This window comes from Bos indicus x Bos taurus, chromosome 20, assembly GCF_003369695.1.
Source record: "Bos indicus x Bos taurus breed Angus x Brahman F1 hybrid chromosome 20, Bos_hybrid_MaternalHap_v2.0, whole genome shotgun sequence".
In the NCBI taxonomy this organism is placed as follows: Eukaryota; Metazoa; Chordata; class Mammalia; order Artiodactyla; family Bovidae; genus Bos; species Bos indicus x Bos taurus.
In genome coordinates, this window is record NC_040095.1 from 34,840,691 (window position 1) to 34,864,900 (window position 24,210).

The 24,210-nt window shown below is 41.8% G+C and overlaps 1 protein-coding gene across 4 annotated transcripts in view; it reads left to right on the forward strand.

The window, feature by feature from the left end:
- Positions 1–12,761, forward strand: part of DAB2 (DAB2, clathrin adaptor protein) — a 60,244-nt gene extending 47,483 nt beyond the window's left edge. The window contains exons 11-16 of one of the 4 annotated variants that reach the window (XM_027520605.1): positions 249–902; positions 1,889–2,045; positions 7,051–7,683; positions 8,574–8,683; positions 9,254–9,324; positions 11,025–12,757. In XM_027520605.1, coding sequence (XP_027376406.1) covers positions 249–902; positions 1,889–2,045; positions 7,051–7,683; positions 8,574–8,683; positions 9,254–9,319 — 1,620 coding nt within the window. In that variant the 3' untranslated portion in view covers positions 9,320–9,324; positions 11,025–12,757. Of the gene's footprint in view, positions 1–248; positions 903–1,888; positions 2,046–7,050; positions 7,684–8,573; positions 8,684–9,253; positions 9,325–11,024 lie in introns of all 4 variants that reach the window. The other 3 variants (XM_027520604.1, XM_027520606.1, XM_027520607.1) reach the window with 3 other exon arrangements.
- The last annotated feature ends 11,449 nt before the right edge of the window (positions 12,762–24,210 follow it).

Genomic DNA, 24,210 nt, shown 5'->3' on the forward strand with positions numbered 1-24,210 from the left:
AAACAAACCCAAGTTTTCACTGAATGAAGGGTGAATGAAGTGGAAACCTAATTAAAAGGGCCTGAGAGGTGCAAGGAGGACCTATTCTATAAACTCAGGGACGTGATGGGAGGAGGTAAGGGTCAACCAGTAAGACTGAAATATAATGGAAATTTTTGTAATCCTGGTCATCAGTATGTAGCTTTCTCATTTGAAGTCACAACATGGACTAACCCTTTCTTTTTTTTTTTTCTTTCCAAATGTGATAGGAAAGCAAAGATATCCTGTTAGTGGATCTAAACTCTGAAATCGACACCAATCAGAATTCTTTACAAGAAAATCTGTTCTTAACAAATGGCATCACCTCCTGCTCTCTTCCTCGACCAAAGCCTCAGGCATCTTTCTTGCCTGAAAATGCCTTTTCTGCCAATCTCAACTTCTTTCCCACCCCTAATCCTGATCCTTTCCGTGATGATCCTTTTGCACAGCCAGACCAATCGACACCCTCTTCGTCTGATTCTCTCAAATCTCCAGATCAGAAGAAAGAGAATTTGAGTAGCTCGTCTACCCCTCTGAGTAATGGGCCCCTGAATGGGGATGTTGATTACTTTGGTCAGCAATTTGACCAGATCTCTAACCGGACTGGCAAACAGGAAGCTCAGGCAGGCCCATGGCCCTTATCAAGTACTCAAACCCAGCCAGCAGTGAGAACTCACAATGAGGTATCTGAAAGAGAACAGAACGGCTTCCATATCAAATCCTCCCCGAACCCTTTTGTGGGAAGCCCTCCCAAAGGACTGCCTGTCCCGAATGGCGTAAAGCAGGACTTGGAAAGCTCTGTCCAGTCCTCACCACATGACTCCATAGCCATTATCCCACCTCCACAAAGTACCAAACCCGGAAGAGGCAGAAGGACTGCTAAGGTGAATTGTCTTCTCCACATAGCCATTGGCAGAATGCATGTGCGGTACCAAAGGGTGGTGTGATGCAAGCTCTCTTTCCTGCTGCTCTTGTAGATTCCTGTGTGGCTGTAAAATAGAAGGTGGGATAAGGCACATCGTTCTCCAGGAACACTTTCCTCTAATCGACACCCTTTTTAAGCTTCTCACTCGGCCGTGTTTGTCACCCTCTGCTTTCCGTTTGCATGTCTTGTCACGTATTATTAACTAAACACAAGTTTTTCCATTTTTAATGCTGCTATGCTTCTGTACCTCTGGTAAGTTTGATCGTCATGTTATGGGAGGGGAGGACAAGGGTTCCTGTGATTCCTTTTGTACCCTCCCCATACTAACCCACACCCCCTACACACACACCCCCTTATATTGCATTCCTGTCCAGGTGGTGGTATAAAATTCTTGTCTGTCTCCTCTAATGCCAGAATAATCCAATGTTTTAAAAGAAACATATATTTACTATTACCACTTCATTCAAAAGCAATTTAAAATGTGGTTTATGTAAGTTTCATTTAAAAAATCTCATTGGAATATGCAAGCTGGCTCAATGATTAAACTACTGTATCATCTTTATGCAGAATGATTTAAATCCAGAATGACCGAAATATTTAAGCTACTCACTTATAGTTGTCCTTTCACTGCCAGCTTCCAGCTTTTAGCTGATAAGGAGGTCAGACAGATACAAATGTGTGAACAAGCAAATTAGATTTCACTTTGAGTTTCCTCCATTATATCAGTCACCAAGATCCAATATTCTGTCCATTGCCCAGATCTGTGTCTTTTTTGTTTTGTTTTGTCTTTTGGGGTTTTTTTGTAGTAATTTATCAACAATAGGAAAAAGTTTTTCTTTTCTTTTTGTGTACCCAAAGTCTAGTTGGGTACAGACTAGGAAACCGAATAGAGCTTTATTTCACTGTTCCTGAGTAACTCCTCCATATCCCTCTCTGTCCCATCAGTCTCCAGCAAAAGACTTACTTGCAGCAGACATCTTTGCTCCTCCCATCTCAGAACCTCCAGGACAATCTCCAGGACAACCTGCAACCCTACAGACCAACCCTCTGGATCTCTTCAAAACAAGTGCTCCTGCCCCATTGGGGCCCCTCCCGGGTCTAGGTAGGTGTTTAGAGATGGAGTTAGGTTTGGCTCTGTTACTTTCATCAGATGGTAATTCATAGGAGGAAGCACTTCATATCCATAGGAGTACCTGGGGCATATAATTTGAGCATCCTAGGGAGCGTTTCTTCCACTTTTACTTCTTACAATCCACCTCCATTCGGAACTCTTGACTTGTACTGGAATGGGCTCCTTGAGTTAGCATGTGAGAAGAAATCTGTTTCCAAGTGTTGCACCTACCTGAACTAACTAGTCATGGCTTACTGGAGACAGTTGTAAGGGATTCTGAAGCTCAAACCAGTTTCATTGGAGAAATGGGGTTGAGATCGTCTCCATTTGAAAAAGTAATAACATGCATGTCTTCCATGTAATCTTGTCATTATTAAATCAAAGCCCTATTATCCCCTGTTAAACTAATGCCCCTCTTGGAAGGGATACGCACCTCGACGGGGATGTAAGTGAAATCTGAGTCAAGTGTAAGTCACTGAATGAAAGTGCAGGGTTCTGAGCGCAGCTCTGTTCTTCGGCATGTGGTGGGTGTGAGAAAGGCATGTATCCTGATCGGTCTCTGAATTCTTAAGCCTTAGTAGCTCCTTGCTGATATTCTGGTTAGTTGTGTGGCTTAGTAGTGTTAGAAGATAAGTCTACAGTACAGAAACCTGAAGGTGAAAAGAACACAGAAATAATGGAAGAGATGGAATTTTATCAGATACCTAAGACATGCTGCTGCTGTCAAAACCAGCAGCATTCAAAACCATGTCATTAGCTCACATGGACCACTGAGCCCCTCTGTGGCAGGACTCTGGGAAAGGCCACGTGGCTGAGAGCTGGTCCTGCTACTTTTTGCCCACCACCTCCGGTTCTTTCCTGCCTCCATGGAACAGTTCTTTAGAAACTCTGACAATGGTTTTTGCTGTCCTACTGGGGATTCTGTTTGTTTTCCTACTTCTTTCCTACTCCACAAGCCCCAAATAGACTCTGTCTCTTGAGAGAGCTAAGGAGGGCTATAAATGAAGGGGCCTTTCTCCCCTATTTTATAAAAGTTGACCGGGGATTTTGGCTTTCTCTGCCTCCTGCAGAGTCTGTTATCAGGACTCTTTCTTCCTGCTGTTTTCCTGCAAAGGAAAATATTTTGATTCTGTCATATTATATCAGTTCAATCATATCTGGAGTGTGGTGGCAACAGGGAATTGGTTCCCAACTGCTGAGTGGCTGCAAGCCCTGCAGGTGTGAAAGCCAGCTCATTTCAGGTCCCTGCTTGGCATTTACACCATCAGGAAACTCTCCCCAGGCACCTCAGATTTCTTGGGGTCTTTCTGTTTCTGCAGCCCTTTCTCCTACACCCCTAAGGGGAAGCTGGTTGGTGCTTTCCCTGCAGAAAGGTAGAGAGCTTGCCTGCAGTGCCTGTGATGAGATCACATCACAGAGCTTTGTAGTCTGATATCAAGGCCCTGAAAATTTTTCACAGCCAATATTTAACAAATCAGCCTGAAAACACAGCTGGACCCTATAACTATTAATTTATGCAGATGAAGTAAAGCTTTTTCGCTAGGTGCCCTTGTTGAGGCCTTGGAGTATACAACTGCCGAATACTGATGATTCTTCTAAGTTTGAACTTGGGACTCAAACTGAACCCTACAGTATAGCCCCTGTCCACTCGCAGGGATCCTCAGCCAAGCCATGGAAGGTTGTAGGTCTGGCTTCCGCTGGACCAAGCTAGGGGACCATCTCCTCTGGAGAACAGGGGTGGGGAAAGGGTATTGTAGAAAGCTTTGACTAGCTTCCCTGTATTTTAATATAGCATCAGGAAGTTAATAAAATTAACTTTTTATACCCACACTTTCTTTTTCCTTACTTTCTCCAGCAGGGCCTTAAATATCTTGGAAACACAACATGTGGTAGATGGGAATGAAGCTGGCCTGAGTATACACTAGGAAAGTCTTTGAAAGAAAGAAAGTGAAAGTGTTGGTTGTTTAGTTGTGTCCAACTCTTTGTGAACCCGTGGACTGCAGCTTGCCAGGCTCCTCTGTCCATAGAATTCTTTAGGCAAGAATACTGGAGTGGGTTGCCATTCCCTTCTCCAGGGGTTCTTCCCTACCCATGGATTGAACCCAGACCTTCTGCATTTCAGGCAGATTCTTTATTGTCTGAGCCACCAGGGAAAGTCTTTAATTCCTGGCAAATATCAATATATTTTTCTCCTTTATCACCACTCCCACTAATACTATCTGTGACCAAAGCTACACATTTTCCTAAGGGAAGGCAAGTCATCCAAGCTGAAAGACGGTAAAGTTTTACCCAATTTGTACATCCAACTGGAGTAAATTATTAGTGAGTGACTCTGGCTTCAGTTAATAAAGTTTAAATTATTTTTTTTAAATGATAGCAATAACTTTGTTTAAACTCAACCTACTTCAAGAAACCTGTATTATCGAATCTAAGAGAACTGTTCCCTTGATTGGTTGTAAAAGGAATGCAGGCATACCTCGTTTTATTACACTTCATTTTATTGAACTTTGGAGACAGTGAATTTTTTTTTTTTTTACAAATTGGTGGTTTATGGCAACCATGAGTGAAGCAAGTGTATCAGCACCATTTTTCCAACAGCATTTGCTCAGTTCTTGTCTCTTTGTCACATTTTGGTAATTTCTGCAGTATTCCAAACATTTTATTCTCAAATGGTGATCTGTGATTGATGATCTTTGATGTTACTACTGCCAAGAGATTATGACTTGCTGAAGGCTCAGATGATGGTTAACATTTTTAACAATAAATTATTTTTAAGTTAAGGTATGTACTTTGTTGTTTTAGCCATAACACTATTGCATATTTACTAGACTATAGTATAATACAAGCATAACTTTTATATGCACTGGAAAACCTAAAAGCTTGCTTGACTCACTTTATTGTCATATTCCCTTTTATGACAGTCTGGAAACAAGCTTGAAATATCTCCAAGGTCTGCCTGTGTGCATATTCTTTGGTGTAAATGAAGTCTAATTTCTGTATACATGTAAATAAGTATTTGAGGGACTTCCCTGGCAGTCTAATGGTTAAGACTCTGTGCTCCCAATGCAAAGGCACAGGTTTGATCCCTGCTTGGAGAACTAAGATTCTGCATGCCACACAGTGTGGCCAAGAATAATAAATAAGCATTTTAATTAACATTCCAATAAAAAATATAGTTCTGTTCCTTGATGTCAAGGAGACAGAACAGGAGGGTAGGGACTGGAATCAGTGGTATGCCTGAGTTTTGGTCTCTATTGCACACTGTGACCTTCCCAATTTTAATAATTAATATTCTTCTACCCAATTTCTTCACCTCAAAAGTAAGCATATTAATTTAATAAAATGAGCCACCACTTAAAGCCACTCACTCTTCATGAGTACACCTTGTGTGTTGATGGTCAGATGGAGGGGGTTTGTGACGACAGAGCTGAATCAATTAACACCAAGCTCCAAGCCTAAGAAAATTCGAGGTAGAATATCTTGCTCCATCAGCCCCTGAACACCATTTCAAAATATCTCTCCCTCTGGAAACAAAAACATTCCTAACCCAAGTCTGAAGGCCTTTTCCTTCTTTGGTTAGAAAGTGTTCATAACTAAAGAATTGCTCTGCTCCAAAGCCCAAAGCAAGTAGGTTTTTGAGAGCAGAACATCATTTGTGAAGCAGTATGAGGCTGAATCTAGGTTTTCTGTTAGTGGTGACAGTTTAACTGGATTATTAATACACTTGGGAAGACACAAAAGAGAAAATGTCCGACATATTAGAACAAGATGTCAGGAATGAGCTTCTCAAGAAGAGGAGGGTGAGCACTGAAGAGACCTAGATTTTACTGATTTAATTAATTACAGATCAACAATGGCAGGGGTCTGGTGACGGAGCCATTTCCCCACAAAGAGCAGATGCCTGGACAGGTGTAGTTACTCACATTGCAAATGTTTTTGTTTCCTGTTTGTTTGTTTGGAGTTGTTTTGTTTTGTTTTGTCTTTGTTTTTCCTTCACGTTATCTCCTCTCCCTCCTAACTTCTGGCAGAGTTTAGTGAGTGACACATGGCAGGAAGCACTTTTATTTGAAACAGCTCTCCTAGGACAACCAGCTTTTCCTCCATTTTTGAACGTAAAAGTCTAAAACTATCTTGGCATAAACCAAATGTTACTACCCTTTTATATAGCTGTGTCAACCTTGGCAACATTTAAAAGAAAAGAAACTTTGAAATGGTTTCTTCAGGATGTAAGCATGCTAAAGCCTAATGTATATGCCTAACAGCTAGTCTCCATAAGACTCCAGACCTGAGCCATTTGCCAGATGAAGAGATTACATCAATGACTCGAGTATCCAATGGATTATCTTAATTAACTACTTCATAATAAGCATGGCTTATATATGTCAATGTATTTACTCAACCTGTAGATTCATACTACTGACAGGCTCTATTCTAGCTGTTTGAATTACATCAATGTATGTATGAAAAGGGCTCATTTTCTTTTATGACTTGGTACTTGACTGTATTACCTATCTAATGAGGAAAGTTTAAAAACATGTGGTAGAAAAACAGGGCTTCGAAGTACAACAAACATTTGAATATGTGCCACAGCTAATTCATCTTTGAAAAGAAAGTGAAAGTGTTGCTCAGTCGAGTCTGATACTTTGCCACCCCATGGACTGTAGCCCACCAAGGCTCTTCTGTCCCTGGAATTCTCCAGGCAAAAACACTGGAGTGGGTAGCCATTCCCTTCTCCAGGGCATCTTCCTGACCCAGGGATCGAACCTGGGTCTCCTGAATTGCAGGCAGGTTCTTTACCATCTGAGCCACCAGGGAAGCCCAGTTCATCTTTAGAGTGATTTAATCTAATAAGAACCATGTCAGCCTCAAGGCTTAATAAAGGTTGGCATGTAGATGCTCTCTGTAAATGCTCTCCAGAGAGCTGACTTTCTGGAACTCGAATCCTCTTCAAGCTGGTCTTCTGATTTAAGTCCTCTGTCCTGCTTCCTTCCTTCAGGTGGAGTGCCGGTTCTATCTGCTCAGGCAGCACCATGGAGCCCAGCACCTTTAGTCTTCAGTCAGTCCCCTTCAATGGTCCCGGGCGCCATGATGGCTGGTCAGCCTTCAGGATTCAGTCAGCCAATCGTCTTTACCACAAGCCCAAGTGTTCCGGGTTGGAACCAGCCTTCCTCTTTCGCAGTCTCAGTTTCCTCTCCACCCCCTGTAGCTTGGGGCACATCAGCATCCATAACACCCAATACATGGTCAGCAAACAGCCCTCTGGGGAATCCTTTTCAGAGCAATGTTTTTCCAGTTCCTGCTGTGTCCACCCCGCCCCCTTCTATGCTCTCCTCTCTCCTGGCCACTCCTCCTCAACCACCTCCCAGAACTGGCCCTCCAAAGGATGTCCCCAGTGATGCCTTCATTGCCTTGGACCCTCTTGGGGATAGAGAAGTCAAGGAAGTGAAAGAAATGTTTAAGGACTTCCAACTGCGGCAGCCACCTACTGTGCCGGCAAGGAAGGGAGAACAGAACTCCTCTGGGACCTCGAGTGCCTTCTCCAATTATTTCAACAGCAAAGTTGGCATTCCTCAGGAGAATGCAGACCATGATGACCTGGACGCTAATCAACTGTTGAGAAAGATCAATGGTAAGCTACCTACTTCTCTGGCAACTGCACCCATGAGGATTTCAGTCGTATGAATCCAGAGAGTCTCTCAGAACCCTCTCCAGACCCTTAATAGCTGTACTCTTGCTTTTTTCATCTATCAGGGGTTATGGAGACAACTTAACCACTTAGCTTATGGAGTTAACAGGGTGCCTTAGTTAGCTATTTCTAAGGACTGGCCCAGTGCTGCCCTCTTGTGGCAATTCTTAAAAAGGGCTGCCGAGAGCTATTGAAATTCAATGGGTTGTGGCACCCAGAGCACTGCAGGTAGGTATGTAGGGCTGTAGGCTCATTTTTTTCATTAATAGACATGCATGGATCATACTACCCATCTAACGAGGGAAGTTAAAAGGCATGGTAGAAAGAAAGAGCCTTGAAATGCAACCAGTATGTGAATGCTAGCTGTACTTTTATTAGTTAATCTATCAGGTAATTGAATCTCTGCTGCTGCTGCTGCTGCTAAGTCGCTTCAAGTCATGTCCGACTCTGTATGGGCGACCCCATAGACGGCAGCCCACCAGGCTCCACCATCCCTGGGATTCTCCAAGCAAGAACACTGAAGTGGGTTGCCATTGAATTTCTAGAAGCCTTTATTTCTGTGTTGGCCTCAAGGCTTAATGAAGTTTTGCCACGTAGGTGCTTTTAAGTGAGGAAATTCTGAATCTCTTCCACTTCAAGTGAATGTGCCTGGCTTCCTCTTCCAAGAAGGGATGAATTTGCTTGTGATCATCCTGGTATTTGGTGTGATAATTTTTGTTTGGTCAATATCAGTTTCAAAAATATGGAACTTAATTTCTAAGATAAGCCTGACTGGAGGACTTGTGCTTGCATTGGAGGAAAGCTTGCTTACTGACTACTTTCTCACCTTCTAGATCTACCAAAGCCGGCTCCCCGACACAGTGCCCCGCCAGTTACCAAATCTGCTGACAATGCATTTGAGAACCCCTTCTCTAAAGATTCTTTCCACTCATCACCAGCCTCTGTAAGTACCAACTATTAGAAGCTGATATTCCAAAGTACACACCACATAGAGTTATCACCTCCTGAATTAACCTTGCTTGTATCTTTGACGGTAAAGGACATTTGAATAAGATTTATCACTGAGAACCACTGCAGTGTAAACCTCAGCTCAAACGGGAAGGATTATTTTTACAGGAACTACTCTCTTGAATTTGAGAAGCAAATATCATATAGAAAAGTCCTTTGTCTCTCACTTAATCTAGCTTGGGAAAGCACTTTGAAAGAAAATTGAGCCAAAACACTATGCTTAAAAACCTTTCAAACGTTTAATTTCCTAAAGCAAAATTACTGAGCTCATAAAAATAATATTTTGCATTTTGGGGGAATAAACATAATTCTGAATCTTGCTTTTGATGTAAATATTAAATATATATCCATCACAAGTAGGAAAACACAAATCATTGTAGACCCATACAATATCTGATTAGTCTGTGACCTAAGTGATTTTTAAAGGAATCTGAGAAGTCTTAATTATAGGTATTTTCTTATCATTGTAATTACAGTTATTGACTAGGTGGTTTTGTTTCCATAGATGGCTTCTCTTCAACCCACATCATCCGATATATATAGAGATCCATTTGGAAACCCTTTTGCCTAACTTCTGTAAGTAGAAGATCCTGCTAAGCTTAGGCTTTGTAAGAAAGGGTGGCACAGAGAATAAAGGTGAAATTTTAATTTTAGAATTGGAAAGAATAAATTCTTCTGAAATGGAGAAGTAAAAGATATGGAACACTATGCTTAACTAATTCAATAATGACTAAGCTGAGTATTTATGAATAGAGTTCTTACACATATTAAAAAAATAGTAATATACTCATGGATATAGGTTTCTGTCCTGTGTTTTTAACATTTCACTTCTGTACAGAAGTAAAACTCCATATAACACATAACAGCCTTCTAGATTTTTGATCTTCATATTGAAGTGATTGCAAAGTTTCCTAGTAACTACTCAGTTTTCTATAGAAGCTTCAAATTCTGAAGGCCTTCTGAAACCACCAAAGAGGTCAGCCAAACAAATCATGATTACACTTTTGCCATCCAATTCAATATGCATTTCTTTGTGAGAGGGCCTCACAATTGGTCTGAAATTGTCTGGTGATATTAAATCTCAAAGTGGTGACAGCTTCCTATAACCCCTTGAAAGGCAAGTTCAGATGAGTCCACTGGTGGGTTTTATCCTCAGTCAGTTACTGTGTGTTACCACCTTAGACTTGGAGAAGGAAATGGCAATGCACTCCAGTATTCTTGCCTGGAGAATCTCATGGACAGAGGAACCTGGCAGGCTACAGTCCATGGGGTCGCAAGAGTCGGACACGACTTAGCCACTGAACCACCACCACCATCTTAGATTGAGATCTGGGAGTGAAGATGGGAGTGTGCTTCTTCCTCACCAGTTAGTAGAAACAACTTTATCTCATCTTAAAAGATTGCAGTTTGTGGAGGAGAAGAGGCTTATCTGCATTTTAGAGGAAGTAGGGGATAGCTGGAAGAGGAGAAAAATAGGAAGAATGAAAAGAACCCAAGCCCATTTTTTTTCCCAGTTTTGCCCCCTGGCCCCCATTCACGTGGGCCTACCAAACTCTCTCGACCCAAACTCTCTCTCAACCCACGTAGAACTTAATTATTTTAAATAGATACATATCTTAAGTCTGATACTAACAATAAGATTTGAGTTTACTTGCAATTTGGATTATCTCCCTCACTCCACTTCTGTAATTACAGTCTTTCTGAAAATGCTTTTCCATAAAATAGGCTACAGAGTGAGATTATTGAAAAGGCAAATTCCTGGGCCCTAGCCCTGAGGAATCCCCCTTGGTGCTGAGGAAAAGCTTAATTTTAGCAAGCATCCAGATGAGTTACAATGTTAATAAAATGGTATGATATATTGAACCTTAACAGAGACTCACTCTTGCCTCCTCTCCCAGGGAGGCACCCATGAACCAAGCACAAGGAATAACATGCACTAAAAGTCTAGGAGGATTGTTTGCACCTAATTGAATTGACTAGAGTTCTCTCTGGAAGCCCTTCCTTCTTTAGGTCATGAAGGAAGGGTAATTCTAGTTAACCTGCTAAATGGTAGGTTGGGGCGTGAGTAGAAGAACTACAGTGGGACAAAATAGCTAACATTATTGAGCACTTGTGTTAATCACTTTATTACAGATTCTACATCAGTTGTTTTATCCTCTTGAATCAGTCCTAGGAGATATTATTATTAACATAGATAATGACTTAATGTTTACCACATTAAATATTCAACCCCAAAATTCTAACCATGGTTTTTTTTCTTCTCCATACTTCTCTAGGAACTTGGCGTGCTGACTGTCCAGAGAAACAAAGAGGTTGGCCTTGGTAGTCAAGGACAAAGCTAATTGGCAGACAAGTCCTGACTTTTGCCCTTGTTCTAGCTTTGACATATTATCAGTTGCCTTATTTCTTGCAGCCTCTCCCACTTGTAGAATACCTTCTACTTTCTGTTTTGCTAAACTGAATCTATGGCTTTAAATAAATTAAGAACCTAAACTCACTAGCCGAATGTAAGCGAAGTAGTTTTCCTATGTGGACCCTTGTCTATTGTGACCCTAGAACCTTCTGGAACCCATGTGACCCATGTACCCTCTGGTTGGGCGATGCAGCCACCACAACCCCTCAGATCATACTGTTTTGAATAAATTTTGAAATCCCTACTGTTCATAGTGTTTGGGGGTTCTGTTTCAGAGCATTAAACCTAAAGATTGTAGAACAAGGCACCTGCTTAAATCTTGCTTCAGACCGTCACTTACAGAGCATTTTTAAAGTAAACTAGAAGCAAGTTCAATTTCTCCTTAGGAGAATCTCCTTGGAATCTGACACACCTAAGAATGTTTTTAAAGATGCAACTTTTCTTTCTGAAGATTCATTTTCTCTCAAGGGTGAGATTGTCCTTTCTCTTATCTCTTGCTAGCTATTGCAAAGGAGGGAAGAATCATTTTTTAATCTCTCCTCTTCTTTCCCCTCCAATTCTCTTTTCAGTCATTTTTGCTCCTGGGCTTCTCTCTTTCATAAACAGTTGAGTTTTATGGGGCAAAAAAATCTAATGATTCACAGGTCTGAAGCCTCTATGCTCTACCTTCTCAGTAATCTCTAATCTCAGTAACTAGAGTTGCAAATGCACACAACCTTTATCCTTTCTATGGAATAAGAGGCTATCTTCTTGAGCTGAAGTTCCAGAACAGTTCACGTTGAGGAAAAATTGAACTCAACTCAGAAATGAAGGACTGCATTCCTAAGAGAAGCACATCAAAGTTAAATGTGATTGTGCCAAACATGTTAGGTGCTTATTTGGGGTCATGCCAGACCTTTATCAAGTAACTGGAAAGCTTTCTTGATGCCACAGTCTCACAGTCAGAAGATAAATGGGTGGTGGGGAGGGGGTGGATTCTGTAGAGCAAGTATTTGGTGTTATCATTAAAAATTTAATGTGTGCAGTGTTTGTCTCCTCACAATCTTGGAAACTCTTCCAGCTCATTTTCAGTCCTGTTGTTGGCACGGATCTGAAGGGTTTGTTCTTGCCATAGTGAGTTTTGTTTTATTTTGTTTATGTTGGGTTTCTAATGTGATTTCTTGACCCCTAGTGCTCAGGTTCTTGTGGGTGTTAATCAACCACATACAATATTATCTTTAGGTGGAAGAAGAGGATGACTGCTCAGGATCAAAACAAGATGGTGGCCTCACGAACCTCCATTGATTAGCCCCAAGTAGTCCAGGCTAAAGTCCTATGGTTTTATGTTGAATGGTAATAGCTGATCATGTATGGCAATGTCTGACTTTCTACTCAGTTATTATCAACAGACTTGAAATAATATTTTATATGTCTGAATACCTAAATGTGCTAAACTGGAGGCAATTATTTCTAGATAGTTTGAATTTTTGAAAGTAGACAAATTTTTTGAAACTGATGACCAGCCACACAATTGTTTTGTACATACTTATTTTCTTGTGCACTTTTCTGTATGCAAAGAAAGCTATAAATTTACTCATTTCAATAAACTGGAATGGCAGAATCTCATGTGTTACTGTCAGTTCATTTGACCCCTGCTCTGGGTTGATGTGATAGGGTCAATATATAACATATACTAGTGTAAGGTGAGCAAATGTTAATTATGACACATTCTGAATTGTCACCAAAATGAAAAAGTAGAAATCTGTGAAATAGGACCACGGGTAAATTAATATCTGATGCCTTTCAAGACTCAATTTTCCTCTCTCAGACCTATACATTCTCCTTTCCTGGGAGTTTACTGGGAGTCCAGTGGATAAGACCTATGCCAGAACAACCTCAATTATGTCTAGTATAAAAATCATTCATTAGTGAACTATTGGTTCATGCCTTTTACCCTTTCTTCCCCTGTTTTTAATTCATTGCTGTTTGACTTCATCAAAACACAGCTCTGTGGACTGGTTCAAGCTTCTGTAAGCTACTTAGAAGAGCTTCTAAGTTTCTAAGTCAGGTGGGCAAGCTTATGGTCAAATGTCTTTAGCACTAGGACACTCTTAAACACTCTCCCTTATTTAAAAAAAAAAAAAAATGCATTCAAGGCTCTCATTCATTTCAAGACCTAGAGCAACAAAACAGATGACCCCAAAGCAGACACTGCTTGAGTGTAGAAGTCTTGGTGTTAAACTTGACATCTTCAGGTAATCAGATGAACTTGATGGAATAAGTGTCTTTGATTGGCATTTATTGTTCTGGGATATTTGATAGTACTGCCTTACCTTTCCTTTTAACTGAAACATTTTATCTGTTTCTGAGTAGAATATAGAGAAACAGACTCCACGCGTAAGCAGTTTCCAGTAAACCACAGATGAGCTGGAAAGGGCTGCTGATAAGAATATGTTGCACAAATTACACAGTGTATCCAAATGCTCTGCAGTTTATCTAACCCATTGAACCTGTGTGATATTTCCATGTGGTTTAAGCAAGCTCTTGCCAAAGGTTTATCCTTGTTCATGTGTACAAGGGGATGACATTCACTTCAGTGCAGTAGTAACTACTGTTAACCAAGCAGAGGGAGGTGCCTCCTGAAGTGTCCCTGTGAAGTGGAAACAGACCTCTTTCGAGTCTCTTAGTAGCAGCAGTAGCTTCCTTGGTAGCTCAGTTGGTAAAGAATCCGCCTGCAATGCAAGAGACCCCGGTTTGATTCCTGGGTCAGGAAGATCCCCTGGAAAAGGGATAATCTACAACTCCAGTATTTTGGGCTTTCCTGGTGGCTCAGATGGTAAAGAATCCGCCTGCAATGCCGGATTCAATGCCTGTGTTGGGAAGATGCCCTGGAGGAGGGAATGGCAACTCATTCTAGTATTCTTGTCTGGAGAATCCCCATGGACAGAGCAGCCTGGTGGGCTACAGTCCATGGGGTTGCAGAGAGTCAGACACGATGGAGTGACTAAGCACAGCACAGTAGCAGTGGTGTTTACACCTGGAAGCCGGGAATTCAACTTTTACGGTAAAACTGTTATCCTTGGGAGAGGGTTTCATTGAAGCATCACATAAATCTAAGCTAAAAGCTGAACTTTAACAGCCAATGTGCCTTCCAATCTCTCACACATAAGCGATACAAAGAGAGAAGGTATTAATTTTCTCAAAATAATCTTGCATTTGTGAAGTACTTTACCACTTACACAATATAACTTCATTCTCTTGCCACTGCAATTCAGCAAGATGGGATCTATTACTGTTCCAGCTCATCTGAGAATGGCATTGTGCTTTAAAATGGCTACAATCTGCTTCAATTCTTTAAGTGAGTGGTTTCCATGGTATATTACTGTAAAACTGTGTCTTAACTACCTTTACTATAGAAGTCGGTAAAGCTGAAAGCTTGATCTCCCAGCCTCACTTGTTCCTAGCAGTGGTCACCTGACCATATTCTGGCTATTGAGGTCTTATTCAGCTATGTAGGGAGATCTTTTCAGTCAGTGGTTTCAAATTCCTCCATCAAAGTATTAGCACTGTGTCTCAAGAACCAGAGTGTGATTCTGTGTCTTTCCTGTGCTGACAGCAGGGAGGGGAAAGAACAGAGGATGTAGCTAACTCAGGCATTTGGTTGACCCTGCAATAAACTGATGAGTGAGGACTCTGACCCGTATTCCTGGAATGGGTTCAATATGAAGTCTCCTAGTGAAAGACAAGAGCTCCCCAACAGTCCTTGGTAAATATTTAAGCTATTGTAACCTTTGCAGGAGATTGCTAAATAATAAAATGCTAGATTATTGCTGGGAAATGTTATATTTTAACAAACTCCCTTCTGTTAAAAACAACTAAGTCTCACGTTCTAAGTTGTTATGCCAGTTGTGGACACACACAGGCTGTGGTGGCAGCAGCCCTCTTAGTGGGTCCTAATACAGTAGTGCTGATGAACAAGGCTCAGCCTGTATTCTCTCACTCAGTGAGGGACTTAGCCCCTCATTCACTCTTGCTTCTCTGAATGTGCTTAATTACTAGACCTCTGCTGCTGCTGCTAAGTCGCTTCAGTCGTGTCCGACTCTATGCGACCCCAAAGACGGCAGCCCACCAGGCTCCCTTGTCCCTGGGATTCTCCAGGCAAGAATACTGGAGTGGGTTGCCATTGCCTTCTCCAACCTCTAACATGTGCTAAAGATCATACAAGTGCCAGTCTCCAGGGAGACAACCGTGGTGGCTACTCAGTGGCAAAGAAACCAGGCTTCTGTCATGACCAAAGATTATACAAGAAAAGAAAGGTTATACAAGAAAAGAAAAAAAAACAACTCACCTCTGAAAGTCTTCATGACTGAGTTTTCCCTAACATTGGTTGTGGAGTTTTTTGTCAATTCATTTTTATTTGCTTGACTTCAGTTCAGTTAATTTCAGTGCAGTTGCTCAGTCATGTCCAACTTTTTGCAACCCCATGGACTGCAGCATGCAAGGTTTCCCTGTCCATCATAAACTCCCGGAGCCTACTCAAACTCATGTCCATTGGGTTGGTGATCCCATCCAACCATCTCATCCTCTGTCGTCCCCTTCTCCTCCCACCTTCAATCTTTCCCAGCATCAGGGTCTTTTCCCATCAGATGGCCAAAATTTTGGAGTTTCAGCTTCAGCATTAGTCCTTCCAATGAATATTCAGGACTGATCTCCTTTAGGATGGACTGGTTGGATCTCCTTGCTGTCCAAGGGACTCTCAAGAGTCTTCTCCAACACCACAGTTCAAAAGCATCAATTCTTCAGCGCTCAGCTTTCTTTATAGTCCAACTCTCACATCCATACATGACTACTGCAAAAACCATAGCTTGAACTAGACAGACAAGGGTCCATCTTGTCAAAGCTATGGTGGGAAAGATTCTTTTCTTGTATAACCACATCATCTTTGGTCATGACAGAAGCCCGGTTTCTTTGCCACTGAGTAGCCACCACGACCAGTGAACCTGGTTCACTGAGTCTTGATGGTGGAAACAAGAGGGCTAAAAACAGGAGGAACTGCCTCTTTCTGATGAAAGACCTTGGGCAAGGCAGGCAGTTTATGGTCCTTATGTCCACTCATAATGAACAGACAATAGTAATGGAAAGGCTCATAGTGGCTAAAATTAATAGGGGTTATTTTTTTCCTATAAAAGTCTAGACTGATGGCTGCTGATGCTGCCTCAGCAACTCAAAACGACCCTCAAGGACACAGACTCTTAACTTTTCACTCCAACTTTTGTAGCTTTGGCTTCCTGTTCTTCAGTTTGTTTCTTAATGGTCACAAGATGGCTGTGTAGCTCTTGAGTGGGATGTTAGCCATTCAAGGAGAGCAAAAGTGAAAAGGTGGTGCAGTCAATATCTGCTCCTCATACCAAGCATTTCAGTTTTCCCCAAGGCTTTCTAGTGGACGGCAACTATGGCTCATTGGTCAGAATGTGGTCACATGGTCACTGTGAGGTGCAAGGGAGGCTGGGAAACCATGTTTTTAGCTCTACCAGAATGGCAAACCACTCCAGTATTCGTGCCTGGAGAATCTTACGGACAGAGGAGCCTGGAGGGGGCTACAGTCCATGGGGTTGCAAAGAGTCAGATATGACTGAACAACTGAGCGCAGAACATGGTAAAGGGAGTTAAGGAAGAGGCAGCGCTGGCTGTTTCATTCGTGAGCCCCAGGGCAAAATACAAATGGAGGAATCTCCATTGTTCAAAGCAGGGTAAAAGCGCTATTAAAGGCAGTAAAATATAAAGCTCTCTCCTTTCTTATGAAATCTCTCTCTTAATATGATGTATTTTGTTTGCCATTTAATGTTGTTCTAAGTAAAGAAAAATTAAAATGTTAAAATATTAGTATGAATTTTACCTATAATCTTTAATTTATATGTGGAATCACTGAAATTATACAATTTATATTTCATAAGTCATATATGCACATGTTGCTATTGGTCAGTCCCTCAGTCATGTCCAACTCTTTGTGACCCCATGGACTGCAGCACGCCCAGCTTCCCGTCCTTCACTATCTCCTGGAATTTGCTCAAACTCATGTCCATTGAGTCAGTGATGCCATCCAATCGTCTCATCCTCTGTCGCCCCTTCTCCTCCTGCCCTCTTTTGCATCCATTTCATTCCTACCAGAACCATTAGAAACACTGCACAAAATTAGCTCGATTGTCTTTAATTCACTTCTTGATACATGTATATCTCACCAGCATATCTCGCTTATGAGCAAAACAGACAGAAGAAAAGAAACCACGTGTTGCCCTATCTTTTTCCTTCCTTCTATATTGTTGCTTTCAGTGTTCAGTTCAGTTCAGTCATGCAGTCGTGTCTGACTCTTTGCGGCCTCATGGACTGCAGCATGCCAGGTTTCCCTGTCCATCACCAGCTCCCGGAACTTACTCAAACTCTTGTCAATAGAGTCGGTGATGCCATCCAACCATCACTTGCAGCGTTACATGGATGCTAATGCACAGAAGGAACACTAGTAATAAAGTGTTCCTTTATTGATGTTTCCTGGTCATTTGTGGAGTTTTGTGTGTGGAAAATCCCATGGACAGAGAAGTCCATAGGGTTGCAGAGTCAGACATGACTGAGCACGCATGCAGGTGTGTGTTGGAAGCAAGTTCTGGTTCAGAGTGTGACCTCTCAGGGCTGTCAGTGTCACCTAGCCCCCACCCTCACTTAACCCCCCACTTACTCAGTCTTAAACGTAATGTGTGTTATGTCTCACCTTATACTCACTTTTACTTTGATTCACTGAACTCCACACATCATAAATCCACTTGAATCCTTGAATCCTATGCTCACAGGGCAACATAAACACTGTGCAAATGGGGCGCCATGGAAGGAGGAGTGCACAGTGCATATTTCTTCTGCTTGTGCACATGTTCCACTTTACATCAAACTTAACTTTCAACACAAGAGTCCCAACATAAAATTCAGAATTTCAAGATGGCAGCCGCCGGAGCATTAAACCAAGCCTGAGGCCTGCCCGAGTGCTGAGCCCTGGGCTAGCTCACATGGTCTTGAAGCCAGTCCTGGCCAGAGAGCTTAGAAATGGATGATGGATTAGCTAATGTGCTTCCCACAAGTCTGGGTCATTGTTTAACCCCAAGTTGGCTGACCTCCCAAGGCAGGTGGTGGCAGTCTTTGACTCCACAACACCCTAAGGGCAGAAGAGAAGCACTTTCAGAGAGCATATTCAGCAAAGTTAATGGTGAGGCACTTTAACTAGCAACTAGAAGCTAAAGAATGCAGAGGACTAGTCTCTGTGAGTTAATACCAGGAGGTTACCAAACAGAATCAAATAGAAGGGGGCGGGGAACTACAAATCTCTGCGTGGGAGGCTTTAATGCTAATACAAACCTAATTTGAACTCAAAGGGATGTGCCATTTCAGTTGAAGGGATCCTGAGGGGAGGACTGTGAAAATCCTGAGTAATTACTTTCTAAACGGCTTTACAATTCTTCATTTTACTTCACTGCAAGCACAACACTGCCAGACTTGAAAAGCAAGAGGAGTGGATTCAGGGATGGTCCACAGAAGTCATGGAATGATAACAGCAAACACCTACCCAGCATTTATCACAGGCAGAAGCTCTTCTGAGAGTATAACAATAAACAATTTAATTTCATGTTAATTCTATGACGTGGGCTGCTGCTACTGACTGCAAACATTTCCTAGAAAAGGACACTGAGGCACAAAGAACTTGAGTCATTGCCCAAAGTCACATAGCCAGTAAGTGGCTGAAGTGGAAACCCAACCCTGGGCCGAGTGTCCTTGCACTGAACCTCGAGTTAACCACTCCACTCCCTCCAAAAACTGGTGTGATTGTCTTTAGACTGGTGTGTCTTATGTTTACCCAGACCGTATTCTTTCTCCAGTATTTCTCTCCTCTTCCATGTCGTATAACCAAGATGCTTACAAAATTGAATGAAAAAAAATTTTTTTTCATTCCATTTTTTCCTTTGGCTCTTTCAGAGCTCATTTTTGGGATAAAATAAATTATCACTTCAAAGTGTAAATTTTCTGGCTGTTACAAATGCAACAACCATCTTAACCTCATGCTCAGTTTATTCTAATTCAGATATTTCCCATCAGCATGTTGAAGTATTTTTAATCAGACTGCTCACAGTGAATGATGAGTTATGAGTAATATTCTTCCAATTTCTTCTACATTGAAAATAGCAAACTCTCCTGCATCATCTCATGGTCAGACCAGGTGCATGGTTCACAGTCAGTTAAGAAAGCTGTTCACACAAGTTCACACATTTTATAATAGGACTACTGTTATAAAATTGCACAACTGTTTTACAACCCAGCGTCCAGTTAATGTATCATGTTCTTCGTGAAGTGGATCAAAGCTATGGGTTGATGACAGGTGGTTTAATTATTCTTTCTTTACAGTGCTTTCTTATTCTCTCCTCCTCAGTTCTTCAGTGGTGGCAACTTTCTTCATCTTCTAATTTGATAAACACAAACTCTAGACTTATAGAGAATGGAAACTAACCAGGTGAACTCAAAGCAGGGAGATTTCTTACAGTCCATCAACGAGTCATACAAAATCCCAAGACAAGGAAAAGTTCAAATCAGTAGAGAGGGAAAAAATGAAGACAATGCTGGACCAGAAACAAGATGAAGTTCCTGACTTAAATCATCTATAGCTATGGACTAGCCCCATCCCTAGAGAAGAAGGATTAGTAAAACATGTCTAGACAAGACAAAATTTTGCTTACACTATATTTAGGTGCTTCCCTGGTGGCTCAGATGGTAAAGACTCTGCGTGCAATGCAGAAACCTGGGTGGGATCCCTGGATTGGTAAGATCCCCTGGAGAAGGAAAAAGCAACCCACTCCTGTATTCTTGCCTGGAAAATTCCATGGACAGAGAAGCTGAGGGGCTACAGTGCATGGGGTCGCAAAGAGTCAGACATGATTGAGGGACTAACACTTTCAGTCAAGTGCAGAAAGAAAAATGTATCCACATTCTTTTGTCTCTTCTTTCCTTCCTTTCTTTCTCCTTCCCTCCATTCCTTTCCTCCTTCCTTTATTCCTATGAATCTGGTCTTCCTTACAAGTCTCCACTCTCCTGGATGCAGAGTTGGGTCCTAGAACCTCAATCCAGTCCTTAGGGTTTCTGTGCTAGGTAACACTATCTCTTTCTCATACGTACACATCGTTTTAGATTTCTTCCCCTTCTTCCTGCTCCTCTCCATGATGCTGTTTAGTTTTCTGGGAGGTGTGAAAGGAGGTGTTGAGAAAGAAGTTTAGACCCTCAGGTAGGTCCTTAAACAATCTTCCTTCCAATATTCACAGCATTTATCTCATCTACCTTGGCACTAACATCTTGGTATCTGTAGCTAGAATTTTTGACTGAAGAATGTCGGATCTGTTCTTCTTCATGAAATTGGGGGAGTCTACAGGACCTGGTGGACCACCCTGCTGCCTGGACCCTCACCTTGGCCCTCACTGATGCTGACTCCTGAGATCTGACTGTAAATGCCTTCCTAACACTTCTCTCAGCTCCAGAGTCACTCTGTCCTTGACACAGCAAGCCTGACACTACCCACCTCATCCCTCCTCAGGACATGCATGCATGCTTGTGAAGTCACTTCAGTCGTGTCCGACTCTGTGCGACCCTATGGACTGACTGTAGTCCCCCAGGCTCCTCTGCCCATGTGGATTCTCCAGGCAAGAATACTGGAATGGATTGCCATGCCCTCCTCCAGGGGCTCCTCCTCAGGACAAAGGGGAACAAATATCCACTGTGACACATGGCAGTCAAAGAAACTTAGGAAGCCAGATCTGTCGCTCCTTCTCTGCTCAAACATACAGCACAAATACTTTTATTTCAAGTTAGCTTTTTGCCCCAAACTGAGAAAGTCTGGAAGTTGTTCTCCAGAGTTCAAAATGGCAAGGACTGAAGCATCTGTCTTTGACCTCAACTTGCTTAACATATTGGCCTCATTGTGGCCTGAAATAGTGACTCAGAGCTCACATCTCCAAGCCTGCTCCTCTCACTTCTAGTTCTTTCCTTCTTATAATCTTTGAGGAACAGCATTCTCTGTACTATCGGCTGTGCTGTCCACAGTGCTTTGATATTCACTGGTAATCAATTGTTTCTGTATTTCACCATCCTCCCTGGGCATGCCTCGGTGTTCAGTCCTGAAATTGTGAAGTGTCAAGAAAGCATACTTTTAAAATAGAAAATGAAAGAGAATTTAAGATTTGCAAAGCATCATCCCTTATTCTATTTACCTGGGTTTACATACTGTTAACTAATGAGTCTGTATATAGTTTGGTCCTCAAATACTAGTTCCTTTTTGTCAAAGTCTCAGGTTCCAAAGCCAAATATATAAATATCTGAAACAAATGAAATCAACCGATCATTAAGTAACTATAAAATAACTATGAAGTAACTGCTTAACATTTCATACACTATCAGAATAGTAAGGCAATAAAAGACAAAGATGACTTTGAGATATAGAAACAGAAAAGCAGGGGAATGGTGACTCATTAATGAAATAGGGAATATAAGAAGAACTTCCTTGACAGGGACAGGGCAAGAAGTATGCATTTGACTTTAGACATGACAAGTTCAACTTAACACAAATTAAAATCCTTTTCTTAGAAGTACTTGTTAAGCTGGAAAGTAACACAATACATTTTACGTCTTTTAAAATGGTCTCTTCCAGATGATCTATACTTTCAAAACAAGAACCCAGAAGATTTTGGTAAAGGAGCTTCAGCAGACCACCTTTTGAGACTTCTGGTTCCAACAGACCACCTCTGGAGACTGCTGGTTCTAAATGATGGGTGTAACCTTAAGAGTAGATAAGAAAAGTAGGTAGAGATTGAGGAAAGAAGGAGAATCATAGCATCTGCTGGATGGACAAGGAGCATCTGATAGTAGCATCTGATGGACGAGGGAGTTGCTGTTCAGTCACTAATTCATGTCTGACTCTTTGTGACCCCAAGGACCGTAGCTCGTCGGACTTCCCTGACCTTCAAGGCAGAGGAGTTAACAAATGCAAAGTGGAAGAACAGGAAATGTTGTATCATAAAAGCCAAAGAAACAGAGAACTTTCAGGCATAAGAGCAGCCAGTAGGGTCAAATGCTTCTATGAGACAAAGACAGGGCCCAAAAAATGTACCTCAGATTCAGCAATATAGAGGTCTTTAGTGGAGTAAAAGGCAGGCTGCAACAAACTGAAGGTAAAGGAAGACCATGTGGTAAAAAGACACGGGTTCAATCCCTGGGTCGGAAAGATCTCCTGGAGGAGGAAATGGCAACCCACTCCAGTATTCTTGCCTGGGAAATCTCATGTACCTTGAGGACCAAGAAGATCTTGGCAGGCTACAGTCCAGGGAATTGCAAAGACCTGGACCCAACTGAGCACAAGACCAGACGAATTAGAATAGTACCAACAGAACTGATGAGGTGGTAGGAAAAGCCTAAGATTCATCAAGTTCAAATTCCAACTACTCAGCACTGAGGGTGGGTGATGCTGGACAAATGAGGTTATCTCAGTGAAGCTCAGCTTCCTCAACTGTAAAATGGGTTATCTTGAGGATTACATGAGATGACACGTACACAACCTGGCACATTAGAGAAGTTTCATAAACATTTATTCATCCTGTTCTTTGGAAGCCACCAAGTGTTACCAAATTTAAAATGTTATCATTTTCATTTCTCTGGTCCAATGCATCACGATGCCTCATTTCCTTGAGATTCACATGGAAACACAAATCTCATTTCAAAAAATGTCTGATACATGATAGCTGTTAAGGGCAAAGAAGAGTTAAAAATGCTACAGAAATGTAAGACACACTACATTTTTATAATTATTATTAATACAGTACATTATTATTATACTTTGCCACTCCCATTACTTTGCTTCATTACATTTTTCCTGAACCATAGGGGAAAAAAATAGCTTCTACAGAGCAATTCAATATTTAAACCAGTCAGCTAGGAAATACCCCTATTCATTTCCACCTCCAGTGAGTCAGTCTCCAAGGAGAGAGGTGACTTTTCAATCTCCTGCGGCTGCTTAGTCACTTCAGTCATGTCTGACTCTGTGCAACCCTATGGACTGTAGCCTGCCAGGCTACTCTGTCCATGGATTCTTTAGTCAGGAGTACTGGAGCGGGTTGCTATGCCCTCCTCCAGGGGATCTTCCCAACCCAGGGATCGAACCAGCATCTCTTAGGTCTCAAGAATTGGCAGGTGGATTCTTTACCAATAGCACCACCTGGGAATCCCTTTCAATCTCCAGTTACATCTAATTGATCAGTCAATTATCACAAAGTCTAATCAATTAGCTTTAAGTCTAATTAGCATAAAGCATCATTCTACCATGCCTGCTTCCAAGACCTTCTTTCCACAAATATCCTGGCAGGGTTCAGAGAGGCCATGTAAGAGAGGGGGCTCAGCACTCCTCCATTATATCTGAAAGATTTACACTATATCTACATACAGCCCACTTGTCATTAGCAAGTATTCCCAAGCAGAGTCCTTTGGGCAAAATTTATTCATCAATGTAGTTACAAGCGTCATCACACATGTTCGAATTGCCTCGTTACTTAGCAATTCTACAAGATCTACATATTGACCATGTAAATTATCTACACAGCAGACTCGGGAACTGATGAAATTAATCCTATTAGAAAGCTCTTGCTCTGTATAAAAAAGAAAATAAAATTTTTAAAAGAGGAGGCAGGAAATGGGGATGAAAGTAGTTAACTCTTACTCTAGATAAGATAATAGAGAAGATGCAAAAGGTAGGCAGTACTGGAAAACCAGGTCCCCAACTCTACTCTCTGTTTTGCCGGCCTTGGTATGTACTAATGTTTGAAATTTGCCTATTTTTAATTAATGAATACTTATGAAGTCCCTTTGTTCTGTGCTGTGCTTAGTTGCTCAGTCATGTCTGACTCTTTGTAACCCCATGAACTGTAGCCCACCAGGGTCCTCTGTCCATGGAGGTTCTCCAGGTAAGAATACTGGAGTGGGTTGCCATGCCCTCCTCCAGGGGA